The sequence below is a fragment of the Genypterus blacodes genome, unplaced genomic scaffold (genome assembly GCF_046128005.1).
Source record: "Genypterus blacodes isolate CSIRO-AG114 ecotype Tasmania unplaced genomic scaffold, CSIRO-AGI_Gbla_v1 ptg000020l_1, whole genome shotgun sequence".
NCBI lineage: Eukaryota > Metazoa > Chordata > Actinopteri > Ophidiiformes > Ophidiidae > Genypterus > Genypterus blacodes.
This window is the reverse complement of record NW_027466833.1, coordinates 836,682-863,732: the sequence shown is the minus strand read 5'-3', so window position 1 is coordinate 863,732 and position 27,051 is coordinate 836,682. Positions and strand designations below refer to the sequence as shown.

Here is a 27,051-nt window from a genome sequence, read left to right as displayed (position 1 = left end):
GTGGAGGCCTGGAGCTCCACTTTGCCCCTGCAGATTGATTGAGCTTTATGGGGATTTTCCTCTCCTCTCTTTGTCCTGAGCAGCTTTGGCTGCAGGGTGAGGAACTGTAGCTATTGTGAGCCTGCAGAGCCCTTTGAGACACATGTATGTGATTTTTGGCTATGCAAATAAACACTGCACTCTGGCTACAATGTGCCGGGGCCGGCTGTGCATTAACAGCCTCTGGAAACAACGACGGGACTGTGAGGAGCAGTGGGAGGAATCGCTGTGATCTGCTCCCTTAATTGCTATGTAAATATCACATTTGCATAAACATCACATGACGGATCAAAACAAAGGAAATGGGTCAGAATCATTATATTTTTATTATACAAATCTGTCTGCACAATGAGGCTCTAAGCAAATAAGGGCCTCACATTTACACCTGAGGCCTCAGAGACGCTCACACTGAACTATGCAAAAGCTATTATGAAAGTCACTTAATATGATTGATCAGTAAATCTCCATGGTAACAGTTGTTGGGTTGTAGCAGCTATAACGTGTTTGTTACTCTCCTGCAGTATTGATAATGAGGATTTATTATGGCACCGTTGACAATGAATGCAATGTGCATGCGTTAGTGGGAGGGATTATCCACCAAGTAGGGCAAGTGGCTGAGGCTAAGGACTGCAACTCCATCCAGCCTGGCTCATTTCAGTCAGGCTCAGTGCGCAGGCTGGGACACGGAGAGCAGATCCTCAGCGTCCTCGATCCTCCAAACGCCACACACAACCGGGGAAAATGGTGAAATACATGAGGCAGCACAGCGAGGTGAAAGCCGAGGAGCTGCTGTCGGAGTCTGACGCCTCCATGGACCCGCAGGATTTCACTGAGATGTCCGATTATGCGTTCAACGACGTTTTGTACTCCAAATGTTCCGCAATGGACCAAATCGGCACTTTCATGAAGAACGTGCAGGTGCTGCTCGACGCGGCGAATTACATAGAGAATGTCGAGAAGAGCAATGGAAGTAAGTAGACGCAGGGGGGATGCGAACACGTAATGCGCCGCGCAGACAACAATAGAATCCGAGGCGACAAAAGACGCGCAGGCAGCGGACACACGAGCTGAACGACACCGCTTACACCTGCTTTACGGTCCAAACAAGTACAAACTGCACCACCGGCCGCCTCTCACACACCGATCGGTCGAGAAGAAGTTGGGAAAATGTCAGAAATGTAGCAACTGGGAGAAGAATTGTTGAGATATGAATGAATGTGTCCAAGAATAGCCTGCAGCTGAGATATGAGCCATCAATTAAACGGCTCTGTTGCAGTGTGTGTGTGTGTGTGTGTGTGTGTGTGTGTGTGTGTTTGTGCGGGATCGAATAAGCAGGTTGCTCTGTGTTACTTTGCCCTTTATGTCCCTTTATATTTGGAATCATTTCTCTACATTTTGGCTATTTGAAGTCCTGAATTTCCTTTTTAATTCCCTTTTGCGGTTCACTGCAGCGCCACTTCCGCATTTTTCCTTCCCACTCACTCAAAAGCACCGCAGTGACGGAGCCTCCAGCACAAATACACACGCAAATATGATTTATTTGACATTAAATCGCCTCTTCCAGCTCAGCTCGTCTTCCTGAGGCAGCCTGCGCTTCCTTGTATGTGTTGTTCACATGGTTTCCACATGGAACAAATTGGAGCGATTTGATTGGTCACGACCCGTGTTCACAGCGCGCGACTCGCGGCAGCTACCCAATCACGAGCCGGCTAGTCGATGACGTGGCATGTTACTGGGAAGGAGGGATCATGGGAGTTGTAGGCTCTTTGGTAAAGGAAAGTAGGATAGAACAGAATCTAAGTGAAGATTTGGACTAACTGAATGAATTTCTTGCTTTTAAACTTAATTTATCTACTGTAAATGTTAACAGGTAGACAAACTCACGCATTTAACCAAAATTATAATATTATAGATGCTAATTGTAGCAAAACATGTAGGATTTGAATATTGATTTTAAGTTTAACTTTAATTCTAAGATTGTTTTGTCCAGTCCATTTGTGTTAAATCGATCTTTCTCCTCCCTAGAATGCGAGCACGGTTATGCATCAACATATCCTGCAACTCAGACTGCACATCAGCAGAAACAGAGAAAATTCAAGAACAAGAAAATCGACAATATTCACAATAGGTGGGTCAAAGGTGACATCCACACATTTGCATCCGCTTTATAAAAGAATGTCATCGTATTATCAGAATTGTGTTATTACAGCATTATCATGTCATCGCAGCAGTCTGTATTTGATATGTACATGTATACAGATTGTGTAATCGTTTTTTATGTGTGTGTTTTCAACAGATCAGCGCACAATGAACTTGAAAAAAATAGGTGAGTAAGAAACAGGATGTGTGTTTGTGTGTTTAAATCAATCAATAATAAGAGATATTCAGAATCAGGACTAAGAAACCTGATGAACAATCAATCAGCTTCTTCCATGTTATTCTAATCTAGTTTATATGTAGTTTAGGTGTGTAAATGTTTTGAAGTCACGCGATATTATGAAATGAAGACTATCCAGACCTGTAAATGAATGTCAGAGTCATTATCTGAAGACGGCAGCTGGAATGGAGCTTCAAGCTGATAAACCAAACTTTGCCTTGTTTGCATATCTTGTTGCCATGTAGAATTTGTTAGCGAAGCATTTATAATGCAGTGTGTAGGCCTGAAGATCAGCTTATCGTCCCCACAGGAGTTCAAACAAGATATTTTTATGCGTAATGTGTAAAGCCATTGTATAGGACAGGACTTTACTTTTGCAAGGCAAATGAAAGCGGGTGTAAGGGAAACCTGTTCCTAGAGGACACGTACACATTTCCTCTGTCAGCAAAAGGGAAGCGTCTGTTTCCAGACAACAGGGCTCCTTCCTGAGAGATCCTCTCAGCTGCACATCTAACAGCAGCTTGTTTATATCGCTGCTGGATGTAATCGAGCCTTTGCTTGGGAGCAGGAAACAAACGAGTCTTGGTTTGAGAGGTAGCAGATGAAAAAGAAGAGGAAGGCTCGTTTCATATCTGAATCCCTCCTCCCACTACAAAATGGCCTTCATGGCAGAGGGAAGGAATGACATCTGAACTCGCTCTATGTCTGAGTCCAGTAATGAAAGACTCGTGTGTCCCTTTTGCAAAGTTTGTGCATTACTTCAGGCCACAGGCTCAGAGGTCTTTGTGGATCAGAAGCACAATATCTGGCTGACATCAGCAGCTTTTTAAATCTGGGGCCAGACGGATCCATATGTAATTGCGAACAAGGCATTAGTCAGATGGTGTGGACAAGCAAGCGGAATGGATGAAGAGATAAATCAAGACGCTGCTGTGACTACTACAGCGCTCGTCACAAAATGGATAGTACGATTTAAAGAGGATCAATGGACGATCAAATGTTTGTCTTGTCCTGACCGTTACATCGCTAATCAAAAGGGATCACAAGGAAATATTCTAATATGAGTCGGTGGTGGAGATCAATGCAAAGAAGAAGATAAAAGCCGTCAGGAAATTTATGTCACCGTTTGCCCTCTTGAGTGTACAAAACGCAATCGATAAAGCCGCCGCGCTGCATGGAGGGGCCTGCTTCATGCAGATTACCCCTCAGCGCGCTGCCTTCAAAGACAAATGGCCTCTGCTGAATGTTGCCTCTCCCCCCACACAGACGAGCACACCTCCGCCTGTGTCTGGAGAGGTTGAAGTCGCTCATTCCCCTGGGACCGGAGTGTAACCGACACACAACGCTGGGACTGCTCAACAAGGCCAAGTCACATATCAAGGTGGGCGTCCTCTAAAGGAGTTGAATACTTACAAGCACAAGCGCGGACAGTAAACGCATCTCGGTCTTTTGTTAACTCCAATCAGTACAAACATTGATCACTGTGTTAAGATGTAATGTGTGTTTTTCCTGCGTAGCCAAAGGAAACGGGACAGCATCGCTCTGTCCCTATAAATATCAAGGGTTCAATATCGGACTGGCTCCTCCGCTCAGGCTTATCGATCAATTATTGTAGATCTATAGACCTACAGGGGTCGAGTTTGAATTTGAATTGATTGGGGAGCGTCTGCTTGGTTCCTTCATGGATTCTTTAAACAGGAGCTTACACGTACACGCGTCTCGTCACTCTGTCTCTAGAAGTACAAGCAGTTTGTTCGTCACCAGGCGTTGATCACAGCTCCGCTCTGCTCCCTGTGTAGTAAACGCTTTACGCTCCGTATCAGCTTTAGCCTGACATCCGTTTGAACTCTGAAATTCTATACATTCTCTGGCACATTAGGACGGCGGCTCCAGCCTTGTTGCCTGATGAAAAGGTATCAGTTGATAAACACAAAGCATCACTCGTACTTGTTTTGTAATCATATCTGGGTTTTGTATAAATAGCAGGAATTGATGATACTATAGTGGTATATGTTGCTTCTGATGAATGAGATCTGCCAGGCCCTGTTAGAGGAGCAAGTCTGAGGAATAAAGGGTCCTTTAGTGGCAAACTGCTGATTGAGCAAAGTAAAGATCTCTGCTGCCTCTGGGGTCCAGACGTTGTTCTGTTTTTAACCACAAGCTTGATAGCAGAATGTCAAGTTGTTGGTTGTATTTGAGGAATCTTGACTGCGCCCTTGAATGAAATGGTGAGTTCTTCCAGCAGGAACGGAGCTCTGCAGCTTTGAAAGTTTGGCACTGAGCTGCAGCCACATTTCTACGGACAGAAGGAGCAGCAGCAGTGATGAGCAGCTGAGCTCCGGCCTGCTGGACGTCCATGTTCCATCTCACACACTCACTCTCCCTGCAGCCATGATTAGAGGAACCGCCTGAGGTGCTTCTGCATTGCTCTTCCACGCCCACCTGTAATGGCTTCTCCTGGGCTCTTTCTCTGTTCGTTGGCCGTTGCCACGACGACTCACAATTGATTCCGGGGTGAGTCTTGTGAGGCCCTATTGTCTTCCCCAAATCTACTTCAAACTAGACCAGACTTCGTCCCCCAAAATAGAGCGCTGGGGTGCGTTTGAACTGGACATGACTCAGCATAAACTATGTCAAAGCTTCTCTGTGGCTTGATGTGATTCTGCTGCCTCCTGTAGTGAAGCACTGAAGGGATGATTACACCTGAAATCTGAGAGCAATCTGAGCAACAGTCTGCAGGGGTTTCCCACAGTGGGGGTGCAGCGGATAAAAGCACCTATGATGTCAACAGTTGACTTTGGACTTGTGTGTGTGGTGTGTGTGTGTGTGTGTGTGTGTGTGTGTGTGTGTGTGTGTGTGTGTGTGTGTGTGTGTGTGTGAAGTTGGTGAGATGTGGCTGGTGAATGCCTCTCTGTTGTGTTTCTGGCACCAGAGGTTGCCGGGTTTTCGCAGGTGCAGCCAGCGTGAAGCTCACAGCCTTTATTGTGCTTTGACCGTTGAAACGTTCCTCCCACCTGAACACCAAAACCCAGGCAGTTGAGGATCGACTCTGACAGACACTTCTGCTGTACGCTGGATGTTAGTGTGAGAGGATAACAGCGCGGATGACAGGCCAATCAATTCTGTACGTTAGCAATGTGCTGCTGGCTCGCTCATGCATGCGCCTGTTAATTGGTAACACCATTGCCGAGCAGCAGGGGGTCAGATATCATTTAGAAAATCACAAGTGTGCCTCTGCTCACCTGGAAAATACAGGAAATCAGTATTCACTTGATACACAACATCCTTTGTGTTCTGAGTGGTCTCTTACAGCAGGAGTTCTGTTCTCCTGTCTGCTGCTAATCCTGTCCAACATCTGCTGGTGTGTAAAATACTTTGAATTATTATTCCACGACTATCGCTCAGTTAATCCGCTTTTATTTATGGTGTGATTAGATGGGATTAGTCACGTCGAAGTATCGGATCCCCTGATGAGGACTAAGGTTCAGAGTACATGTCTGGGACCTTTTCTGTTTGCTAGGACCGACGTAGCTGCTGCTGATACACAACGTCTGACATGTACAGACTTGATTTAGTGTCGATACATGACAGGATGAAGGTTTAGAGGTTTAAACGTGTAGAATACCGCTGAGTACACTTTGCACCGCATGCAGGAGAGGCTTTATACACGAAACCATAAAGCAGTTATTGTGTTTATCAACCCTCATTAAATGAATGATTTATTAGAAAGCTCGGACGTCGCCTATGATGGCAGCAACAACTACATATTAACATCTTCTCCCTGCGTTCAACACAGCTTCACCTTCCTCATCACAACACCTTTAATGCACTTATCAGTAGAAGCCCAACATGGTTCAGATCCATCACCCTTCGTAACACGATCACGTCTAATCTAATGTGCCCTCCTCTTCCCAGAAACTTGAAGAGACGGACCGGAGGAGTCAGCACCAGCTTGAGACCCTAGAGAGGGAGCAGAGGCACCTGCAGAGGCAGCTCGCCCACCTCCAGACGCTCGGGGAAAGGGAGAGGATCTGCATGGACACTCTGAGCTCCCAGATGGACTCTGATCACTCTGAGTCTGATAGAGGTCAGTGTGGGAATCCAGGCACACTGCATTATTGTTGTCTTTGTTAAAGTTCCCTTCCAGACACATTTTAATACTTCTGTTAGTCTGTACAAAACATTTCTCGTCAAACACAAGCTGGATAACTAGCACAATAACACAATAACACAACCTTCTACACACTCTGGCTCATATAAACTCCTGCGTCTGGATTTTGATCACATTTGCATATCAGATCACACTTTGAACTTTGTTATGATATCAATACCTGCACGTACCAAGTCAGCTGCTTTCACATTTAGCAGAAGAATGACAATGGAGAGAAAACACTTCTATAATTAGGAGGGTCATATATGGATCTGTGCTCATTGTTCATGTTTGTGTGTGTGTGTGTGTGTGTGAGCAGAGGAGATTGAAGTGGACGTGGAAAGCACTGAATTCTCCCATGGAGAAATGGACAGCATAAGCACCAGTGGCGGCAGCGACCTGGACGACCACAGCAGCCGGCAGAGCTCAGCCAGCGACGAAGGTTACTCCACCTGCAGTCTAAAACTGGCCTTCTCTGCACCTTAAAGCGCCAGCCTACACACTCACCTCTGCTGCTCTCGTAAGGCTTCACCTTTAGAACTACTACAGCTCCATTCTCCTTTACAGCTCCAAGTTAACCGCCTTCGGAAGAAGAACCAGCCTAAACTCCCCCCCTTTACCTGATAAATCAAACTAAGAACCAGCCTTACGTTCAACTCAGTCTAAAGGTTTAACTGATCATGTAACAAACATCACTCTGAAGCATCCATAGAGTCCACATCTCCCACAGTAGTGAGCCTTAAGTTTTAACTTCTACAGCAATAGGATCTTATTCCAGTTTAATCACACGCCCGTCCCCCCCCCCCCTGCCCTCCCTCCCCCCATAACCTTTAGTCAAGTTGATCCTCTGAAACCAGCGAAATAAACGACAAAAGCCCAATACCAGCTAGAAGCTCAGCGTTGAGAAAGATCGCTCTACTTGCCTTGAAAGAAACATTGCCCTGTTCCACGGACGACTCTTAACGTGTCCAAACAGCACTTCTTCTTGTCAGTAAACAAGCCAGTGGCAAGGGCTACGATATCTGCATTCCAAAATGTTTAGTACGTATTTCTATGACTTCTGCTTTAGGACCCACACACGCATCCAAATCCAGGTGGCGTCCCTCTTGTGTGTGACTGAGCTGCAGTCTGATCCAAACTGGTGGTTTACTCACCTTTGTAATTTTAATTTATTTTACATATGATTATAGTATTTATTTTTGGTATATTTAATTGTACTGTTGCTAGGGCTTGGTCATGCTTGACAAAAAAAAAAATACTGTAGTGTAAGTTTGATTTTTTTCCCTCCCCTTCTGTTTTTTTGACCAAATTTCCCAAACTGTTACTCCACTGAGGCTTATGCAGCGCTTGTTTTAGTGATTTTATGTTGGGAAAATGATGCCACACGGTATGAAACTGTAAGGAAATTTGAATTAGAAGGTAAATAAGCTATAACGCACTTGTCCAAGCACAAGGCTCGAGCAATAACGCCTAGTTTTGTTACACCTTCACTGTTTGGCTGTAATTTAGCACACGACTCTCCGTCCAACACCAAACTGAAGTCTGCTCCTGGTGTCTGCCATCAATAATCAGCAGTTGCAACGATTGTTCATTGATTTTGTTTTGAAATGACACTATGGTGCATGTGTATTGAATGTAGCCTTTCTAATCATGATGTAATGTGCTTTGGGGTTTTCCCAGTCTTATCAAAACGTCTGTAGCACGAACAAAGACACTACAGAGAGGAATCGTTTGGGTTGAAGCGCCAATGTTTAACATATTTTCTACTACAAAACGTCATTCAAAGCTCAAATTCTTGTCATTTTGGAGAATTTACCCGCCAGATCCGAACGGTTTAAGATTTGACACAGAACTGCACTGCAAACCCGTTCTAAAATCCATGAAACCAAATAAGACATTTCAAGCGACCATTTGTCTGCATCCTTCTTGTACACTTCCTAGGTAGATCACCACCAAAATGTGTCTTAACTTGGGTCAACTCTTGCACAAAGTGACATGTGACAGGTCTTTTTTCCATTACGTTTGGGAAACTGTAAAAATGCACTATGAAAAAAGACTTGAAGGACGGATGTTGAAACACCCCCCACAGAATGTTCTTGTCTCTTGTGCTTAATCAACCATCCAAGGTGACTTTTTGCAAAACATGTGCTGCTGGTCCCCTGCTAATACTTTGTGATAGTTTCCTGATAAATGTCCCTGGAATCTTAATAAACTTCGACCACCCAGATGTACATCAGCCGCCGTGTCTCCTTTTTTTTTTTTTGAGTGGAAATGCGAGTGAACCATATGTAGTCAATGTCAAAGCCTGTTAATGAACAAAATGTGTGGCTCTCACAGGAGAGAACGGCGCTCGTGTAACCTTAATGGGCAAATTAAGCTTACACGAGTCACCTTGGGGTGCTTACCACCCCGTACAGCTGACGACCTGAGAGCGAGCGCAACGAGCCGGAGGCAAAGAGTTTAAAAACTGAAAACGTTTATTTCACTAAATTACGTACAGAAACTAAATGTAACGTCATCCTTGTTCAGCTCAACCTGCAAATATTCCTGATCTCCGCACAGCACCGAGTCACTTTACACTTGAAAGATTTATATACACACACACACACACACACACCACATGTCTGTGCAGGGGGAGTTGGCCTCTGCGGAACATGAACGAATACAGAAAGTTCTATGACTTTTCTAGACACAGTGTTCCTGCTCTTACACAACAGGCTTCATTCCAGTGCAGGGGGGGAGAGAGGGGGAGAGAGGGGGGGAGGGGGGAGAGGAGAGGGTGGGGGGGGGACTCTGTTTCCAAAAAAAAAAAAACTACCGTCGATATTTCAAAAACAATGCTGTGCGAGGGAATACGATTCAATTCAAAGCTTCAGACTGGACAACTGAGATCATGTATAAACACAATGGACGCACTGTGACGGCTCGTGTACAGTGAGTGAGGCCTTATTTACACGCTGGGACGAGGTTATTGTGGCATGAGATGTCTGACGTTGTATTTCGACGTGTCGTTGTACTGGGTCATCGGCTTGTCCGCGATGCCGCACGTTCCCACTCCGACCTTCCCGTTGACGCTCTCCGGAGAGGCGAATATGCTTCTCTTTACCTACGGGGGAAACAATGGAAAGTGTCAACGTGGTCATTTGTTTACTGGGTTCCTTTGTTTACTTTCTACTGCTGCGTTTCAAATGTCCACATTTTGACCCCGAGCTGGTTTTGCTAATGGAGATGCTGTTTCACTGCGGCTTTGTTCTTACAAATGTAACTCAAGCTGCTGTGGACGTAACCAAGACGCTACTGGGTGACGACACAGCTGTGGCTTCAGGTTCAAACCTTTCCGGTCTCATCATACAGATGTTTGGCCACTTGGTACATTTGTAGACCATCCCTTAGTTTCTAGAGTTACACAGCAGAATCACTTTTTCAGGTGTTAGATCACCTACTTCCCTTCGTTCCACAGTGTGTGTGTGTGTGTGTGTGTGTGTGTGTGTGTGTGTGTGTGTAGTTAAGGTCAGTTTGTAACCTGACCCCTCAGCAGAGTGAGACTCCCTTACCTGTCCTTTCTTGTTCTTCGAGTATGCTTTGTTGTTGAACTGTTGCCACTTTGACTTCTGCTCCTCCCGCTCCTGCTCCAGCTCCTTCATCCTCAGCACCTTCTTCTGGGCTTTCTTCTTCTTGTACTCTCTCTGCTCGGCTATCTGCTCTTTTCTGAGAAGAGGCACAGCGCAGAGGAAACAACTCAATCCCCCTCATGACGCACAAACACACTTACATAGCAGTGAACACAGCACAAAACAATCAGGATAACAAAGTAATAGTATTTGTTCTTACTTGGATTTGGGCTTGCCGTCCTCGTCGCGGAGTTTCCCCTCTTCCAGTGGTTTGAGGTTCAGCAGTGGGATCACTTCGGCGTTCCCGTAGCCCATGAAGGTGACGGCTGCCGTCCCGTTGTCCTTGTCTATCTCCTCAATCTCAGCCTCATACACCCTGCCAAAGAATCACGTCTGTAAGCAGGTGAGTATGAGCCAAACACTCGGGCGCTACAAACTACAGACATCTATGAGACTGCAGGCTCTTTAAACAACAAACACTAAGCATCTAACGCCTTAACAGCTTCATTACATAAAGGAAACCGCAGGTCAGACATGTTTAGGATTCATCTCAGACTTACCATCTGTGTTTACTAACCAAACTTAACTAGACTTCACATAAGGCTTCTAATCAAACTCCATTGTGGAGACCTGAGTACTGAGCCCCAGTTTCTGCTTTTCCAAAAGACTAATGCAACATTTTCAATGAAACATAGAAAACATCCAGCAAATTATTTAATCTATATTAATATGATTTGTATAATTCCCTTAAAATTAGTAATAGATCATAAATCATTAACAGCATTACATCATAGCACAGCTGAGACGGCGCCTCCAGGTAGAGGACCATAATACACAACACTGTGTCAACACAATCTGTGTTTAGCTAAACAGATGTTATTATATTATATATATTTATGAATAATTATCTTTGTTTAACTTGCTGTTAAAATGCTGTAAATGTTAATTTACTATCATTATATTACCACTCTAACTACCGCCGTTTATTTAATAAACTTATAAATAAACATTTAAACTGAACTAATGAGTGCTTATGTGTTTCCATGGGAACAGGCCGTGTCCACTCACTGTCCGTCGCGGCTCCACGCAGCCATGCACTTGCTCCCCACTTTCCAGTTCAGCTTCAGCGGCGCAGCGTCTGAGCCGCCGGCGCTGGAGGAGCCGTCGGGGGCCGGCTGAGAGGTCAGGAGGTCCTTGGTCAGGTCGATGACCTCCTGAGAGAGGGGGAGGGGGGGCGCAGACATGTTAACAGTGACACACACACACACGCAAACACAAACACACACAGACAAACACACACACACACCTGTAAGTCTTTCTGGAGCTTGAGCAGGTCTTCATTGTCCTGGTCTGTGGACAGCGCCGCCTCCACCTGCTGCAGCTGCGCCTTGTAGCTGCTCAGCTGCTTCATCAGATCCTCCGACATCTGCATGACGTCACAAACAACAGCGTTAGCATACAACAGCGATAGCATACAAGCTAAAATAAGCGCCAGGTTCAGTGACGATCAGTTCGAGCGTGTTAAATCTCGTGTGGTAAATAACGAGTAACACGCTCACGAGTAACACGAGTAACACGCGTGGGAATAACTCCGTGTGCTCCCTAAACTGAGATTGAACTGCGATAGACGGCGTTAGCTCTATTAGCTTCACACAGCTAACAGGAGCCATCGGCCATCTCGACGTAAACGTAAAGACGAAACACAGGAACGAGCCCTTTAAAACCAGCCAGCGCCCATCTGTTAACTCACCTTAGTGTGGATTTGATTAACCAATAAATACTGTAAACATCCAGATCCTAACTTAACTATTTACTAAAAAAATTGATGGCTAAACAGAAACAACAGCACGTTCTTCTTCTTCTTCTTCTTCCCGTTACAAATGCCAAGCGGAAGTTCGCGGAAGTGATTCTCGCGATAATATGAGTGATCTTGCCTGGTCTGGTTCACAGCATTTGAGTCTAGTATTTGTTTATTATCCACATCATAATGGTTTCCAATGCAATTTTTCACAATTAGCAAAATAGAAAACAACTTAAATTTAAACTTAACTTAACTTAATGGAAATATTAAAAAAACATCGAAATAATTATTTTATTTTATCTTATCTTATCTTATCTTATCTTATCTTATCTTATCTTATCTTATTTTATCTTATCTTATCTTATTTTATTTTATTGGAAAAAAATATTGTGAGGCCAGGCAATGACATATAGCAGCATACTGTGCTATTAATAGCTGCAGTAAATCATGACCTGATTGTCAACACAAAATTGAGGAAAATACTTTTGTAAATGTACCATACGTCTCAAGAACACACATACATTCTGTTTATTCTATTTGAGATAAGCTTATGAAGACACAGATGTTCCTGGTGTTCTCTTTGGTTTATAAGTGCAAAGTCATAAAGTGCACTGTAACTCCACTGTGACCAGCATTGCCTCCATAAATCAAAACATATAGCTGATGTCATGATCAGCCAGTGGTGTCAAGCTCTGGGAATCTTGGGTAAGCTGATGAACTCCGCCCCTTCTGTTTCTCACTGAGAATGTGGAGCCAGCATCACACACAGATCTACAGCCTCAGATCAAGCGACACACACACTCCACTTCAGCCAGCAATCTTAATCTGCAAGGTTGGTGGTTATGAATTATTTGTATGAAATACCTGATCTGTCAAACTGTAAATAAACAAATATTCCTTTGGCTTATTTTTCTGCACAGGGTTTTGCCTGAAGGAAAAAGAAGAAGCTCGCCTCTCTTTTATAGAATCCTGCATTCTTAAATGCATGAAATTTATGGACTGTCAGGAGAGCCGGTCAGACGATATCAACACCACCGAGACTCATCCTGATGGGTTGTCATAACTTAACCGATGGAAATGAGACTTTGTCCAGCAGCCACCCGTTCAGTCTGCAGACCTCTGTGCCTTTAACCATCCTGGTTGGTATCCTTATCTCACTAACTGTGTTTGGAAATGTCCTTGTCGTGATCGCTGTGACCACAAGTCGGGCCCTGAGAGCGCCTCAGAACCTGTTTCTAGTCTCGCTGGCGTGTGCAGACATCCTGGTTGCCACGTCAGTGATGCCATTCTCTTTGGCCAATGAACTGATGGGTTACTGGTACTTTGGTAAGATCTGGTGTGAGATCTATCTGGCTCTGGACGTCCTCTTCTGCACCTCCTCCATTGTGCACCTGTGCGCCATCAGCCTGGACAGATACTGGTCCGTCACTCAAGCTGTCGAGTACAACCAGAGGAGGACGCCGCGGCGGATTAAATGCGCTGTCTTCATAGTTTGGGTGCTGGCAGCCATCATTTCATTCCCTCCACTCATCACCATGGAAAAGACAGAGAGCAAAGAGGACAACCCCACATGTAAAATCAGCGAGGAGAGGTGGTACATCATATTCTCCAGCATTGCCTCTTTCTTTGCCCCCTGCGTCATCATGATTATGGTGTATGTTAGAATCTACCAGATTGCCATGAAGAGAACCAGAGCTCCGCCTGGTGAGAGGCAAAGAGAAAACGGCAACACAGAAAGCAGAAGGTGTGACAACGCAGAGAGAAAAGATGGAGAGGGAAGGCAAGTGGAGGTGGAAGGCGGCGAGATCAACGGGGTCGACGGCGAGGAAGAGTGCTCCTCATCCGACACCAATGAAACCAGTCTGTGCGCCCTGAAGAAGAAGAGGGGCGCCAGAAACCCCAAAGCCCCCGAGGTCAGGCCTGGGGAAGCCTCGCCCAATGCAGAGGTGAAGCCCTGCGTGACAGCGAGCAGGTGGAGAGGGAGGCAGTACAGAGAGAGACGCTTCACCTTTGTTCTGGCTGTGGTCATGGGTGTGTTTGTTCTCTGCTGGTTCCCCTTTTTCTTCACGTACACACTCCAAGCTGTGTGTGACAGCTGCTGCATCCCGGAGACTCTGTTCAAAATGTTCTTCTGGTTTGGTTACTGCAACAGCTCACTGAACCCTGTCATATACACCATATTCAATACTGACTTCAGGAGGTCTTTCAAAAGGATCCTGTGCAAACTGGACAGAGGAGGTTTATAAACAACTTTAATGAATGTGATTTAAAGCCTTTTCTTTCATATGTTCATAACATTTGTGTAAGCTACTTTAATATCATCATATAGTTGTTTTTAATATTAAATGATGCAAAAGGACTCATGTGTGCAGTTTGTTTGACAGTATTACACATGCAAGTGTGAACTAATAGAGAATTAGGGCTGAAATAATGTCTTTTATTTATTAATTTCACTGGTGAATCATGTTTGTGATGTGTTATCGTTTAGATAATCAAATTATAGAATCAATCCCAAGAGGATAGAAGTGATTTGTAGGATACACAGCCCATGTTTACTTGGATTGTTCATTATGTAATATTAAAAATTACAAATACAGCAAAACATAGAAAATGGTTCATCAACAAACATGAAGATGGACAATAATTCCATTATAAATCTAAACGAGTTATAGGCTCATGGCACTAATTAGTCCAGAGGGGAAATGAAACGGCAGAATGACGCACATTAGTTTGGAATTAAGCCCACATAAAAATTAAATCCAGAAAAACAGACTTTTGAAAAGCAGATAATTGTAAAAGCTATTACAAATTAGAAAAAAAGTAATTATCTTTTGTACAATAGCGAGAGCGCCTGATGAAAGCAAATTGCACCTATATGTGTGTTATTCCCCAACCGCCCACTATCTCTTTCTCTCATGACAAGCGTGCAAGAATGAGACAATTATATGTAGAGAAAATTATGCCTCGGAGGTATAAGCGCCGCCACAATACAGAGTGCAGTTTACGGTGAGTTATGGCCGCTCATATTAGGGAAATCATTAAATCCTTCCCTGGAGTCAAACAGGAATCATGCAGCGATAGAAATGTGAGTGGCTGCTGCAAAATTACGCTGATGTTAATATCTGCACAAGCATGTCGTTATATTGTGTTTCTACATGTCAGCGGTCGTCATCTGTCACCTGTCATCTGCTCTCTCTTTTGTGTGTGTATGTGCAGGGAAACGTGGAGGAATCTTGTGACTTTCTCTTTGGGATTCCTGTGGTCACATGTTTGGGTTCAACCACAACTCAGAGTCTTAAAATAAAACATCTATCAGCTCCCCACAAATGGTGACCTATTGACCAACGCTGACAGAGTTCCCACGAAACAAAGACACTTTACAAAATCAATCTATTGCCTCCAGGTCGTTCAATCAGCGGATCAATGGGTTTAAACTGTATAGGAAGACATCTGACATGGGACCATTTACAATTTCCGTTTTCTATTCATGAAATAGAGGCGTTGAAATTTCTAAGGAATGATGAAATGTTCATGCAAATATATTTCATCATTTTCAATCTTTTGTTAATTTAATTTTCAGTCTCATCGCTCATTCCACATCACTATGAATCCAGTTTGGCTACAAAATGTAACTATTGCACACACAGACACAGACACAGACACAGACACACAAACACAAACACACACACACACACACACGGCTGGGACCACAGTCAGTGATTTATTTTCCCCACTAAAGATCGTTTTAAAGCGTCACAAATTACGCCCGCTGTCACACCACAGCTTATAAAATGATGCTTTACAATCTGCTTCTGGCAGGAGTTCCCACAACTTTCACATCGCTCCCCAGTCGGTCCTCTTACGTCTCGTCCCAACAACTCAATAAGAGCCTTTTACAGCTACAAGTGTGTGTATTTCTAAAAAATAGCCCGTGAAGTCAAAAGAGCTGAGCTGAGTGTTTCCCCCGACAGACGGAGTGTGTGGATGCAGGATTGGGCTGAAGGGGCATCCAGGCATTTCTAATGGATTTGAATGGGAGCCGGTGATGAATAGAGCTATTTTTAATTGAACGTTGGGTCATTCATTATGAATACCGTGCGATACACAGGGGGTGGATCACGCTTCCTCTGTCTCACATTGATAAGGATGTTAGATAATCACATTACAGTCTGAGAGATGTGAGCAGCAGGAGGATCCAGTTTAATTTCCCTTATGTGATCATTTCCCTTCTCCTTCCTCTAAACATTGCTTCCACTACGAACATTTTAAATCATAAAAAAGCCATTTAGAAGTGTGTCTTTTTAAATGTGAATGGAAAACAATGAACATTTCTGTCTTAATAAGAGAGCAAAGTATCGATGTGTCTGTTAGTTATGAGAATTCCTTAAACAAACTCCCTTGTTAGTAATAATGTACGTGAACGTGAGCGCATACACTCTTGCATTTCCTTAAGTCATCAAAAAGGCAGAACATGCTGGTCTAAGTGGAGCTCAAGACCCCACAGGGGAACCAGGATCCCAGTGGGAAAAGAGGAAGCCACAGCGCAGGCAGGATGTGGAATTTAGCAAACATAACAAATGGCAGTTCACTGTATGGGACAGCGGCGGTCACAGCCTTCGTTAAGCACATTTCACCCCTCCATCTATTGTGAGATACCGCAAGAAAATAATAAAGGCATGGAGGAAAGTGAAGCGCATGTGTATGTGGGTCAGATATGTAAATGTGTTTTTGTGTTACATTAGACACACAAAGATTTGTAACTTTGACCTGAAACGTTTCCACTCAGTTGGATTAATATGTTAAGTTATTCCTCTCTAAACAAATGGAGTGCAGTTGCTTCCTGGCTGCACTCTGCTCCTCTCTAATTGCTCTTAATGCATTTGAAGAAATCTGTGACGTTATTTTGTCTGTAAACAACACAAACATTCTAAACCTTTGTGACCTGGTGGCCCAGTGTGTCCATGTGAGAGGCAACAACACTCTGCATCTACTCTGTGATCGTCTCTCTCTCTCTGGAGGCTGCTTCCTCCCTTTCTTCTTCTTCCTTACATTAAACGGTTTTTAGGGAGCTTTCCCCTAGTCATCATAAAGAGCTTTTGGGGATCTGGGTCAGGATCTGTTGCGGCCTGGGCCCTCTGAAGCTCTTTGAGACGTCATGTGTGATACTGGCCTACACAAATAAACCTGGTCTGACTTGAAAGAGAGAGACGGATGCGGTCGGAATGAAAGGTCAGAGGTCGGAACTGGTCCCCTGTGGCTACAACATGAAATTTGCATTACTTATCACGAGTTGTTCTTGGAAGAATATGAAGTGTGTTTTATGTCTGGACACCATGTCTCTTCCTTTTCTGTGTCATGCATTCATTCATTCATTCATTCATTCATTCATTCCTGTCTGGCTTGTTTTGTTCCTCCTCCAGTAGCTTCCCTGCAGCACCTCTACCTGCTTCCCATGCTTCTATATCACATCTAGCACCCACCCCCTCTCTCTCACCTACACACACACACACACACACACACACACACATAGGTAAAGTCACACAGACAAACACACGCCTGAGCTCTTTATCACTGCTGTGGTTTGTCATTTGCTCGGCAGCGTTAGTGAACAGTAATTCATCACCAACTCCATTGTGTGCTAATAAAACAGATGGGAGGTTATAGAGTACATTTACTGAAGTACTAAGGTACTCAAAGTACAGATTTGAGGCATTGGCAGTGTGCAGTTCAAGGCCTACAGCGGCACACACGGCTTCTAATACACTCATATTTCAGGCTGAGAATTTATCAATCAACCCTGGTGCTTTGAGCTGAGTCTTACTACGAGTCTGCCACTGTCTTATCTGATACAAACCAGGAAGAGTCTTAATCCTGGTAGAGATAATAAGACAGATAATCCTCCAGATGCTCATTTGGGCTCTAATTCAACGGGGCACTTCCTTCCTAAACACTCGGATCAGAATTGGATATTTTGCCACCATTGCAGTTTCCCCCGCCCCTTTTTCTTCCCCTCCAGTAAATCATATAAACTGAATATTTACGCTGTGTTCAGGTTGTGTTTGGATCTTTGATGTGACAGGCAGTGATGCAGGTGTGTTATAACATTATCTAAAGCATTCAGAGCTCCACATGCCATCTGCTCAGAACATTCATAACACTAAACAATATTACTGCCAGTGTTCATCCTCCATCACACACACATGAATGTCAAAACAATTCATCCAGCCCAACCAATGCTGACGTGCCTCTGCCATATTACCTTTGTGTTTATAAAGTGTATATGGATGTAATAGTGTTATTGTTTGTGATATTACTACTGACTCTTGTATTTACATCATCCCTGGATTTCCCTCAATATAAAATCAAACAGCAAAAGGCTTTTATCATTTTTATTACCTAGGAAATGAGGTTACACTGTGTGGCATTCACAGCAGCACAGCAGAGAGAGGAAACACATTTAAACACAGGATCAATAATAACTTTTGCTACTATGTTAGTGTTGAAATCTACTACAGGATGTGTGAATCCTAAAGTTTCATATTTCATAAGCACACAGCTCGGGGGCCCTGGACCTGATGGATTAATGAGGTCTTTCACTGATACACACTAATATGAATGATTAGTATCTTAATTTATGAAATCAATCTGTAGAAAAGTGACTGGCAGGAAGGAGAGCAGGTCAGCTGTGACAACCTCGACTACGAGGTCACGTCAACAAGGGATCAGCCCCTATAAATACGTTTGTTTCTCATCAAACTACTGCTTATTCTTATTCACATGTAAGTTTCTGTCAGTTCATTTCCAAGAAATATTTATATTTCTATTTATTTATCAGTCTAGAAATTGATGGAAAAGAAATCTTCTTAAAATAGCTCAGACTAAGCTGTGAGTTTGAGAGTGAGTTGAGGTGAATGGCCTCTGATGACTTTTAACACAGATGGAGAGGGAGAGAGAGAGAGAGAGAGAGAGAGAGAGAGAGGTGAGCTATGGCTGCCATCTACAGGTAAATCAGTTGCAGCGTTTTAGTAAATGAGGTCACAGAGAAGAAGAAGCAGAAATGTTTCATTAACAGGTTAATCACGTATCTCGGTCATTAAGATCATATCACGTAAACGCCTCTGCGTGTGTGTGTGTGTGTGTGTATTGGGGGGGGGGGGGGGGGGGGGGGGGGTGCGTGGGGTGCGTACGTGCTGCGCGTGCCCTCCTTTACGAGCCAATCGCCTTTGAGATAAACACAGGATTGCGTCATTGTTATTGTGGCGCTCTGGGCTCCAGCTGCTCACAGATTTCGCCACCGTTTCCTCAGATTTAGGCCTTTAAACTACGCACGGAGGCTCAAAAAACAACACCATGTCGACCCAGAAGGACGTTCCGACCGACGAGAGCCTGCTGCAGGGTGAGATGTGTGTCTGTGCGAGCAGCTGTTAGGCCCCCGGAGCGGGTGGTGGTCGAGGTCGAGCCTAGCTAGCCCGGTGACTAGTTTGTTATGAAAATGGCGAGCTAACAACAGGCTGGTTTAACGTGTAATATTTTAATTTATCGGACTTCCACGCATGGATAGAACCCAGAACCGTATTCTAACGGTGTCCCATTAAGATTTTCTCGATTTATTCGACTAATGACGTAGAAAGTGAAGGACAATAGCAAAGACAATGGCTCCGTGTTTGTCTATTGTCTCGCCTCTAGCTTACGTGGCTATCTGACTCTTGTTCGTTTCTCGTGTTTACCTGGCTGTGTTCTTCTGACTGAAGGTTCCTGGGTCGAGCTGCACTACAGCGCCTCTCGGGGTTCGAGTCCCCACGGGAGCAGCGAGCAGATCCCCGCAGCGAGCCAGGAGGAGAAGGAGGAGCTGGAGAAGATGCTGCTGGAGGCTCAGCATGAGTCTGGGAGGAGCAGCTCCAGAGGAAGCTCACAGTGCAACAGGTGTGTGTGTGTGTGTGTGTGTGTGTGTGGAGACTCAGCCTGTGTGTGTGGGTAAGCTCCTGTGTGTTTATGACCTCACATTATGTAATCACTGTGTGTGTAAACAGCCCACTCAGAGCTCAGACCCCACTTCTTCTGTGGAGAGGCTCGGAGGGGAACAGCTCACAGGTATCCAGCCCACCTGCTCTGAAATGCTTCTCAAGATAAGGTGACAGACAGCAAATGTGTCCTGACAGCAGCTGATCTGTGTTTTTAGTCCGATGAAGATTCCCAAGAAAGGAGACGGGAAGTGGAGAACCTGATGAAGAACGCCGACTGGATCTGGGACTGGTCGAGTCGGCCTGAGAACACTCCGCCAAAGTATGAAGCTCTGAAAACATCCTGATGCACAGCTGTCACACGAATCCAACATTAATAAGAGGAATATGGGGGTCTAACCTGCCTGTGCTCACCCTTTACACAGATTAGCCCCTAATATGTATAATTCACTCCCTCATTTGTAATTGTAATTCCTGGGATGTAAAGTGAGGCCTGTGTGAGAGGGGAAGCTTTCATATTCTGGCATTAGACAGACGCTCATTGATTTTAATGCATTCAAAGGGATGAAATATTGATGTGCTTCTCTGTAGGGAGTTCCTGCTGAAGCACCCTAAGCGCTCGACCTCTCTGAGCATCAGGAACACCAGCGTCATGAAGAAGGGCGGCGTTCTCTCCGCCGACTTCCTGAAGCTTTTCCTCCCCTCGCTGATCATTTCCCACATACTTGCTCTTGGCCTCGGGTAAGCAAACCACATTTAAAACAGTAACTTGGTCATACGCACTGAAACTAAAGAGTCTCTGGAGATTCCTAAGATTGCGACATGGTTTTTCCATGAAGCTCCGACATTGAGGGAACGCTCAGCACAAGAAGGAAAAGGATCTGTAACTCACAAAGCAAAGCATGAATTCACAACAGAGGAAGGAAAACGAGCTCAATACACTGATTCATGGCTGTAAAACTCTTTTTGTTGGGAATTTGATTGGATAAAGGATTGAAGTTATAGTTTAGTAGTCAGGAATCTGTTCCCACTGTTGCTGCTCGTCTCTAATGAGCCTTACATTCTTATTCCTCCTCTTTTTCAGGATATATATTGGGAAGCGGCTGACGTCTCACCACACCTACTGAGCAGCTGAGGCGTCTTTGCTTGGCATGCCTTACAACAGGACTGGTTGAAGATGGCGTCAAACCCCGGTTTGACTGAGTGCCCCGTTACCGGAGGCGGAGGGTCGGCCATCGCTCTGACCGACCTTCCGCTCCTGGCTGCTGTACCTAAACGTGGCCTGGAGCCCACCGTTTCGCCGCTTCCCCCCGCTCCTTCGATCTGCACGCTAGCGAATTCATTATGTCGTTGCCTTTTTAATTTTTGCAAAGAGGAATCTACATCGTTTTAAATCGAGCCACTGTTAATGAAGTTGTTTTGTTGATGTTAGCTGTTTCTTCTCAAAAGGAATCATTAGCCTGAGAGTTTTAGTGATTTGATTCCGTTAACGATCGCTCAGCAAACGCAAACTGCAACAGCGGACGAAATCGTTACAAACACATTGAATATGTTATTCTATAGAGCACAGTTAAGGTCCATTTTACTCTTCCTGCACTAAATAAAGGTTGCAAACATCATTCCTCTGCCGTCCTGTCAGCGTTTCCACTTTCTACCCCAAAGCAAACGGGACCACATGCAGATGAAACACAATTAAGATTTTATTGAACTTTGGTCAAAATAATAAACAAGTGAATACATTGCCACCATGTTAGCAATCAATGGACAAAGACAATGCATTGTTATCCGTTTGTTTTTAATGTCGTCAGTATACTCGCTTTGTGTCGTCAAACCTTTCTGCATTCACAACTACGGAGAGAGAGAGAGAGAGAGAGAAGACCCCACATCTGCAATATGTGGCTCAAATTTAGGTGACATCCCTAAACAAGTGAGTAAGGGCACATGGAGGAGGCCGTCTCTATTTCCTACTTAGTACAGAATCCGGAGGGGGGGGCCTCGTCACAATCGGTGTTGTGAGCGGGTTTCCCCCTCCTTTAGTGTGTTTTTATAGACAGCCACATATAGCAGCAGTATATGAGGACAGAACTCTATAAAATAGGATTTACAAATAATGCACATGAGGTTCGTCAAACATCTGGGGGGGGGGGACATAAGTGGTAGCTGTCACGGATAGACTGAAGGTATTAAGGCTGCAGATTCCCTTTGTCGTGGCCCACGAAGTATCCAGCCTGCATCCTTAACACATGGTCCGAGAAAAAAAACTAAGAAGTCGTACTTTTGACACAAACACATTATCGCTCGTCTCCAACAAAGCCGGGGGGGGGGGGTTTTTTCGGAGATTGTTCGCCCCCCTCCCCCCCAAAAAAACTCTTAATTCCATAACAGGTTTAGCTTAGAGATCTGCTCAGAAGACAGACAGTGGTGTGACTGGACATGTTCCACCTTTCTACAACAGAAAAACATGCAAAGCAATAAACATGTTTTAATACATACTTCTAAATTTAAAAACACGTCTGTAGTTTTTAGTTTCTTTTATTATGTGGATGACAAGGTGTACTTGAGTAGATACAGTCAGTGAAATTATGTCACCGTATTGAATGGAGTAAAGTAAGAGAAGGGAGGGGGGAGAGGGGAAGAAAACAAAACAAGTCCACTTTCCAAACTCATGGCCTCTTCCACCGCTCGTTTGGCCTGAATATGTGGGGGGGGAGGGGGGAATGTTACAGTTAGCCTATCGGCCGTTAATCCATGATTCACTGGGCCCAAAATCTTTGAAATGGGTGTTACAACTTTGACAAGACGTCATTTTTAGAAGCTTCCAAGAGTTCTGTGGTTAAATCATGAAATGAAGGCTTAAAATGTCAACACAAACACCAACGTTCAAGAGTTTTGACCTCTAGGAGTGCCGGTCCGTCAATTAGACCCGAATCGGGGCTTTCTAGGTCGGGGGGTGGGGTGGGGAGGAGGAGGACGAGGAGGGGGGAGGGCGTGTCGATCTGCCCTGATGCCGAAGGGCAAAACCAACCTAAGCTCAGACTCAAAATAAAACAGGCCTATGGATCAACCTCCTGTGGCAAAAAAAAAGGAGACACGTGCTTTCGAATTCTTCACCAGGAGGACAACGAGGCTGTTTTCTTCTTATACAGATAGACAAGTAGTAGGCTTAACTACACAGGTACGGTAAAAGCCCTATCTTCTGGAGCCCCCACATCTTCTAGTTGATTTTGTCCTGGAAAATGTACAAGTTGTTGGTGGCTGCCACGGCTATCACGTTATCTTTGGGGTGCCAGGCAGTGTGGAGGATCTTCTTGTTGAAGTCCAGGCTGTCCACGCTGATCTCGTCCTTCTTCCTCTTGCCGCCGGTGGACACTTTGCGCGGCTTGAGGGTGGCGCGCGGTTTGCTGCTCTCCCGGGACGCCTCCAGTGTGATGTCCCGCCGGGTGTTGCGGTCGAACATTCGGAAGAAGTTGTTGTAGGAGCCGGTCATGATGGCACTGAGGGACAGAGGAGGGGCGGGCGGAGCGCTGGCGTCAGAACGGGCCACACAATCCTCACCTCCACGATAAATGACTGACCAACATGCACGCAATCTACACACACACACTCACCTGTCACTGCCGTTCCAGCAGCACTCAAACTTGTCGAAGATGCAGTCGTTCTCATACAACGAGCAGAGTTTACTGCGAAGGTATTCATGGACCTGAAACCAAAACACAACACCTCACCGTTAAACTGGAGCCCCGTGTATTTTCAGAATCAGCACAGAGTGTAAGAGCGAGCCGCATCAGCACACCGCAGGCTGGTGTTGGACCGGACTCATTCAGAATGTGTTTGCCTCAGCAGCAGGCTCAATATGCCGGGTTCTCCCAAGCAGCCTGGGAGGAGAGCAGCTCCTGGCTCAGCGCTCCGTGTTTATCTGTGGTGACTTCTGCCTGTGGAGGAGCTCAGCTTGGCTCCTCATTAATCTCCTCTGTCAAACTGGGTTGTGGTTTTGGCATATCCTACTCTACTGAACCTCTGCTGCAGAACGGCTACAGGTAAACTATTATACTACGACCTAACTAAGGCTTCTACTGGAGGACATGTGTGTGTATTTCCCTGCTGAGCGCCGGTCAAGTGTCTTGTCTGTTTGTTGGATCTTATGCATGCACACCTGATACGTCTCCACTGGCCTGTTCTCCATGTTGAGGTCCCAAACTTTGACGGAGAGGTAGTCACGTGTCATCATGTAGCGTCCGCTGTGACTGAACTTCACGTCCGAGATTGAGGAGATGATCTCCGAGAAGAAGGACCGACTGCTCGGATCCTCCGGCTCCTCAAAGACTGCAGAGACAGAAAGGGACGTTTTACAACCTCCTGAGTCCAGAAACAAGACGGTTGGTGATTTATGAAATGTAAGAGTGCTTCTGCTTCACCGCTTAGTGAGACAGGAATGGAATAAGATGAATAGTTAGAGGATCAGCACTTTTACCTATTGACTATTCTGATTATTGATAACCTAAGGAAAGCCATAAATTAGCAGCAATTAGTCTTTAAACATCCTCAATTCATTGTCAATCAATCCCCTGTCCTTAGTGACGTGGTCAGCTGTGTGTTGTTGTGCGTACTCACACTTTGAGTGCCTGTCACAGAGCGCGGCTGCCCTCATGTCACACAGGCGAATGGTGCCTTTGCTACTGCTGTACACAAATACGTTGCATTGGTGTGGATGGCACTCAGCAGCTGTGATTACTTCTGTCAGTTCCTCCATGTTGGCGGGCTTGATGTCTACAATATCTGGGAGCAAAACGGTTAAGGAGCCGCAACGGACACTGAAACAAGCACAGGACGGAGAGCAACAGGAGGAGAAGCGAGCTCAGCGTGGTGAACTGGACCGTCTGGAGGAAAAGGATACTAAAACTTCTGTCTGTGATTTCCAAGTGCCATAGATTTATTCTTAGGTCATCTGCAGAGAGGTACGTTTCATGATCACTATTTACAGAAATGGAATTAATGTGATAGGTGTGCGCGTTTGCAAAGATCCTCCGCGGGCTCGCTTCTACCATGAGATCCATTGGCATCAGCACCGGAACCTGGAGAGGCAAAGCACAACGAGGACGTCAGGTTAGAGTTTGTTCCTTCAGTCAGACACTGTGGGGCTCAGAGGCGGTGACACGTACCCGTAGAGAGGTGATTCTAAAGGGGTCTCTGAGTCGACCGTCTTCATCTTTCAGGTTGTAACCTTCCGCTCGTTTATCCCGTTCGCTTATTTTCCACAATTTGATAGTTTTATCTGCAGGAAGAAAACATTTTGAGTGAGATGTAGAGAGGGAAGTGAAGACACACAATTTTAACTCATCATCATCAGAATGTTGAAGGCAGAAGGAGAACACGTTCCTACCATTTGTCGAAAGTAGAAAGTGAGCAGCGTTTTGTTGGGGTAGCCATCTTATTTTATTTATTTTTTCCTCGATTTCTAAACTTTTCAAATAGTCAAATTCTGGCTCGTGACTCTGAAAAGTGCTATAGACGTTGTACTCCCCACGCAGGTGCGGACGATTCTTAGACTGGAGGAGAGAAAGCGGGGACACACGTCACACACAACACATCTGACATCACACTGCAGCTGGAGACGAAGATGAAGACGAGTCTGTGTGACACTCACCTCCTGTTCATGCTGAAATATCACTACTCGACCTCCTTTATCTCCCGTGGCGAGCAATTCTCCAGAATAGTTGAATTCGACCGTTGAGATTATGTCGGCTGGAAACAGACACAAGTCACGAGTAAACAAAAGATTCATTGTTACAGGAAATCTGACATTTTTCCTGGTATTAATGATTCACAGCAGCTTAATCTGTTTGTCCTGATTGAGCGGCACGTGCGGGAACTTAGTGACACATAAACGATAACAACTTCACTGATCACAGCATGAACTTATTACCGTAAAGACAACATGAACACACAGATCACCATTATTATTGGCTCTGTGTTCTTTGATTGATTGACCCTAACTTTAGTCTGGCGCGGTGCCAAACAGCTCAAACTGGGACGAACATCACAAACACACTGGACTTTTTGTTTTTTAAATTAAAATTAAATAACGGCTTCCCATTGGCTCAGATTTGATTCCAAACGTGCTTCAGTCACACCAGGAGCTCATTCATAACAAATCAATGCATTATTATCATGTAAACATTATCTTTTTTGGAGTTATTAGCGTCAGAATGTTGAACATACGGGCGAGTTTGCCCTTTAACCCCTGATTATTTACTTCACTGCATTGTTAAGAGTTTGACTGACAGCTAACACACACACACACACACACACACACACATTTGTTTCACAGAATTACATCCAGCTGCGCTTGAATGAATGAAAACAAGCATGATGTCACTCGACAATTTATGGACGCAGCACATTGACGTCACAGCCGCGGTCGCTCCCCTTTAATAGCCTAGCCACCAGCTAGCACATACAGCCAGCTAGCGGCACTCAGTCATTAAAAGAGCAAAAGGACGGCGGTGCCATTAATCCACACACACACTCGCCCTGCTCACCGCGGCAGTCCATTATCACAGCGGTTTGTCCGTCTAGCTGCCGCGCATCACACACAGCATCACCACCACAGGCAGCTAACTCGCTGGCTAGCTGCCTTACGGTGTAGCCTAGCCGATAGCTCCTTACCTTCCGCCACATCTTCATCTATCGCCCCCTTCACTTGAGAGAAACACCACTGGAAATCATTTCCTCCTGCGACTCCTGTGGAAAGAACACAGCGTTAGTTTGCATCCATTACGCGCTCTCTCTGGTGACAAAATGACCCGACAGCGACACAGTTTGACAACTAGCATCTTAGCTCTCCAGCGCTAACTCTGGCTAGCTAGCGTGCAGATTGGGGCCATCACACACACACACACACACATAGGTGGATCCTTCTAAAGTCGCTCACCCGCCATTGCTTCATTTAGCAGCTCTTGCCGTCCACAGCCTCCAATACCGAATCAAGCAGCGCGGCGTGCCTGGGGGGGAAGTTAGCATCCACCGTCAGAGCGCAGCCTCGGCTCCGGGACTGTCAGGAGTCAGGACCACGGAAATTATCCGTGATTTTTTTTCTTCCAAAATGGCGCACG

The 27,051-nt window shown here is 45.1% G+C and overlaps 5 protein-coding genes across 5 annotated transcripts; 3 read left to right on the top strand and 2 right to left on the bottom strand.

The window, feature by feature from the left end:
* The first annotated feature begins 681 nt into the window (after window positions 1–681).
* Window positions 682–8,909, top strand: LOC142991665 (max-interacting protein 1-like). Its single transcript, XM_076141755.1, has 6 exons — window positions 682–1,009; window positions 2,065–2,167; window positions 2,336–2,365; window positions 3,683–3,797; window positions 6,332–6,503; window positions 6,886–8,909. Exons 1-6 carry the CDS (start codon window positions 781–783, stop codon window positions 7,050–7,052), a joined length of 816 nt encoding a protein of 271 aa, XP_075997870.1. The 5' UTR covers window positions 682–780; the 3' UTR covers window positions 7,053–8,909.
* Window positions 8,910–9,025: 116 nt separating this feature from the next.
* On the bottom strand, window positions 9,026–12,065 carry smndc1 (survival motor neuron domain containing 1). The gene is made up of 6 exons (XM_076141756.1): window positions 11,928–12,065; window positions 11,484–11,603; window positions 11,246–11,391; window positions 10,398–10,553; window positions 10,121–10,274; window positions 9,026–9,672 (listed from the first exon to the last, which is right to left on the bottom strand). Exons 2-6 carry the CDS (start codon window positions 11,601–11,603, stop codon window positions 9,535–9,537), a joined length of 714 nt encoding a protein of 237 aa, XP_075997871.1. The 5' UTR covers window positions 11,928–12,065; the 3' UTR covers window positions 9,026–9,534.
* A 962-nt stretch (window positions 12,066–13,027) lies between these two features.
* LOC142991632 (alpha-2A adrenergic receptor-like) lies at window positions 13,028–14,224 on the top strand. Its single transcript, XM_076141709.1, has one exon. It carries the CDS (start codon window positions 13,028–13,030, stop codon window positions 14,222–14,224), a length of 1,197 nt encoding a protein of 398 aa, XP_075997824.1.
* A 4,987-nt stretch (window positions 14,225–19,211) lies between these two features.
* bnip4 (BCL2 interacting protein 4) lies at window positions 19,212–21,558 on the top strand. Its single transcript, XM_076141710.1, has 6 exons — window positions 19,212–19,374; window positions 19,730–19,901; window positions 20,009–20,069; window positions 20,158–20,261; window positions 20,531–20,680; window positions 21,024–21,558. Exons 1-6 carry the CDS (start codon window positions 19,329–19,331, stop codon window positions 21,064–21,066), a joined length of 576 nt encoding a protein of 191 aa, XP_075997825.1. The 5' UTR covers window positions 19,212–19,328; the 3' UTR covers window positions 21,067–21,558.
* Window positions 21,559–21,623: 65 nt separating this feature from the next.
* Window positions 21,624–27,050, bottom strand: LOC142991631 (serine/threonine-protein phosphatase 2A 55 kDa regulatory subunit B delta isoform). Its single transcript, XM_076141708.1, has 10 exons — window positions 26,871–27,050; window positions 26,606–26,680; window positions 25,584–25,681; window positions 25,320–25,485; window positions 25,099–25,211; window positions 24,834–25,011; window positions 24,551–24,715; window positions 24,093–24,262; window positions 23,548–23,639; window positions 21,624–23,433 (listed from the first exon to the last, which is right to left on the bottom strand). The coding sequence occupies exons 1-10, from the start codon at window positions 26,875–26,877 to the stop codon at window positions 23,154–23,156; spliced, it is 1,344 nt and encodes a 447-aa protein (XP_075997823.1). The 5' UTR covers window positions 26,878–27,050; the 3' UTR covers window positions 21,624–23,153.
* Window position 27,051: the final 1 nt, after the last annotated feature.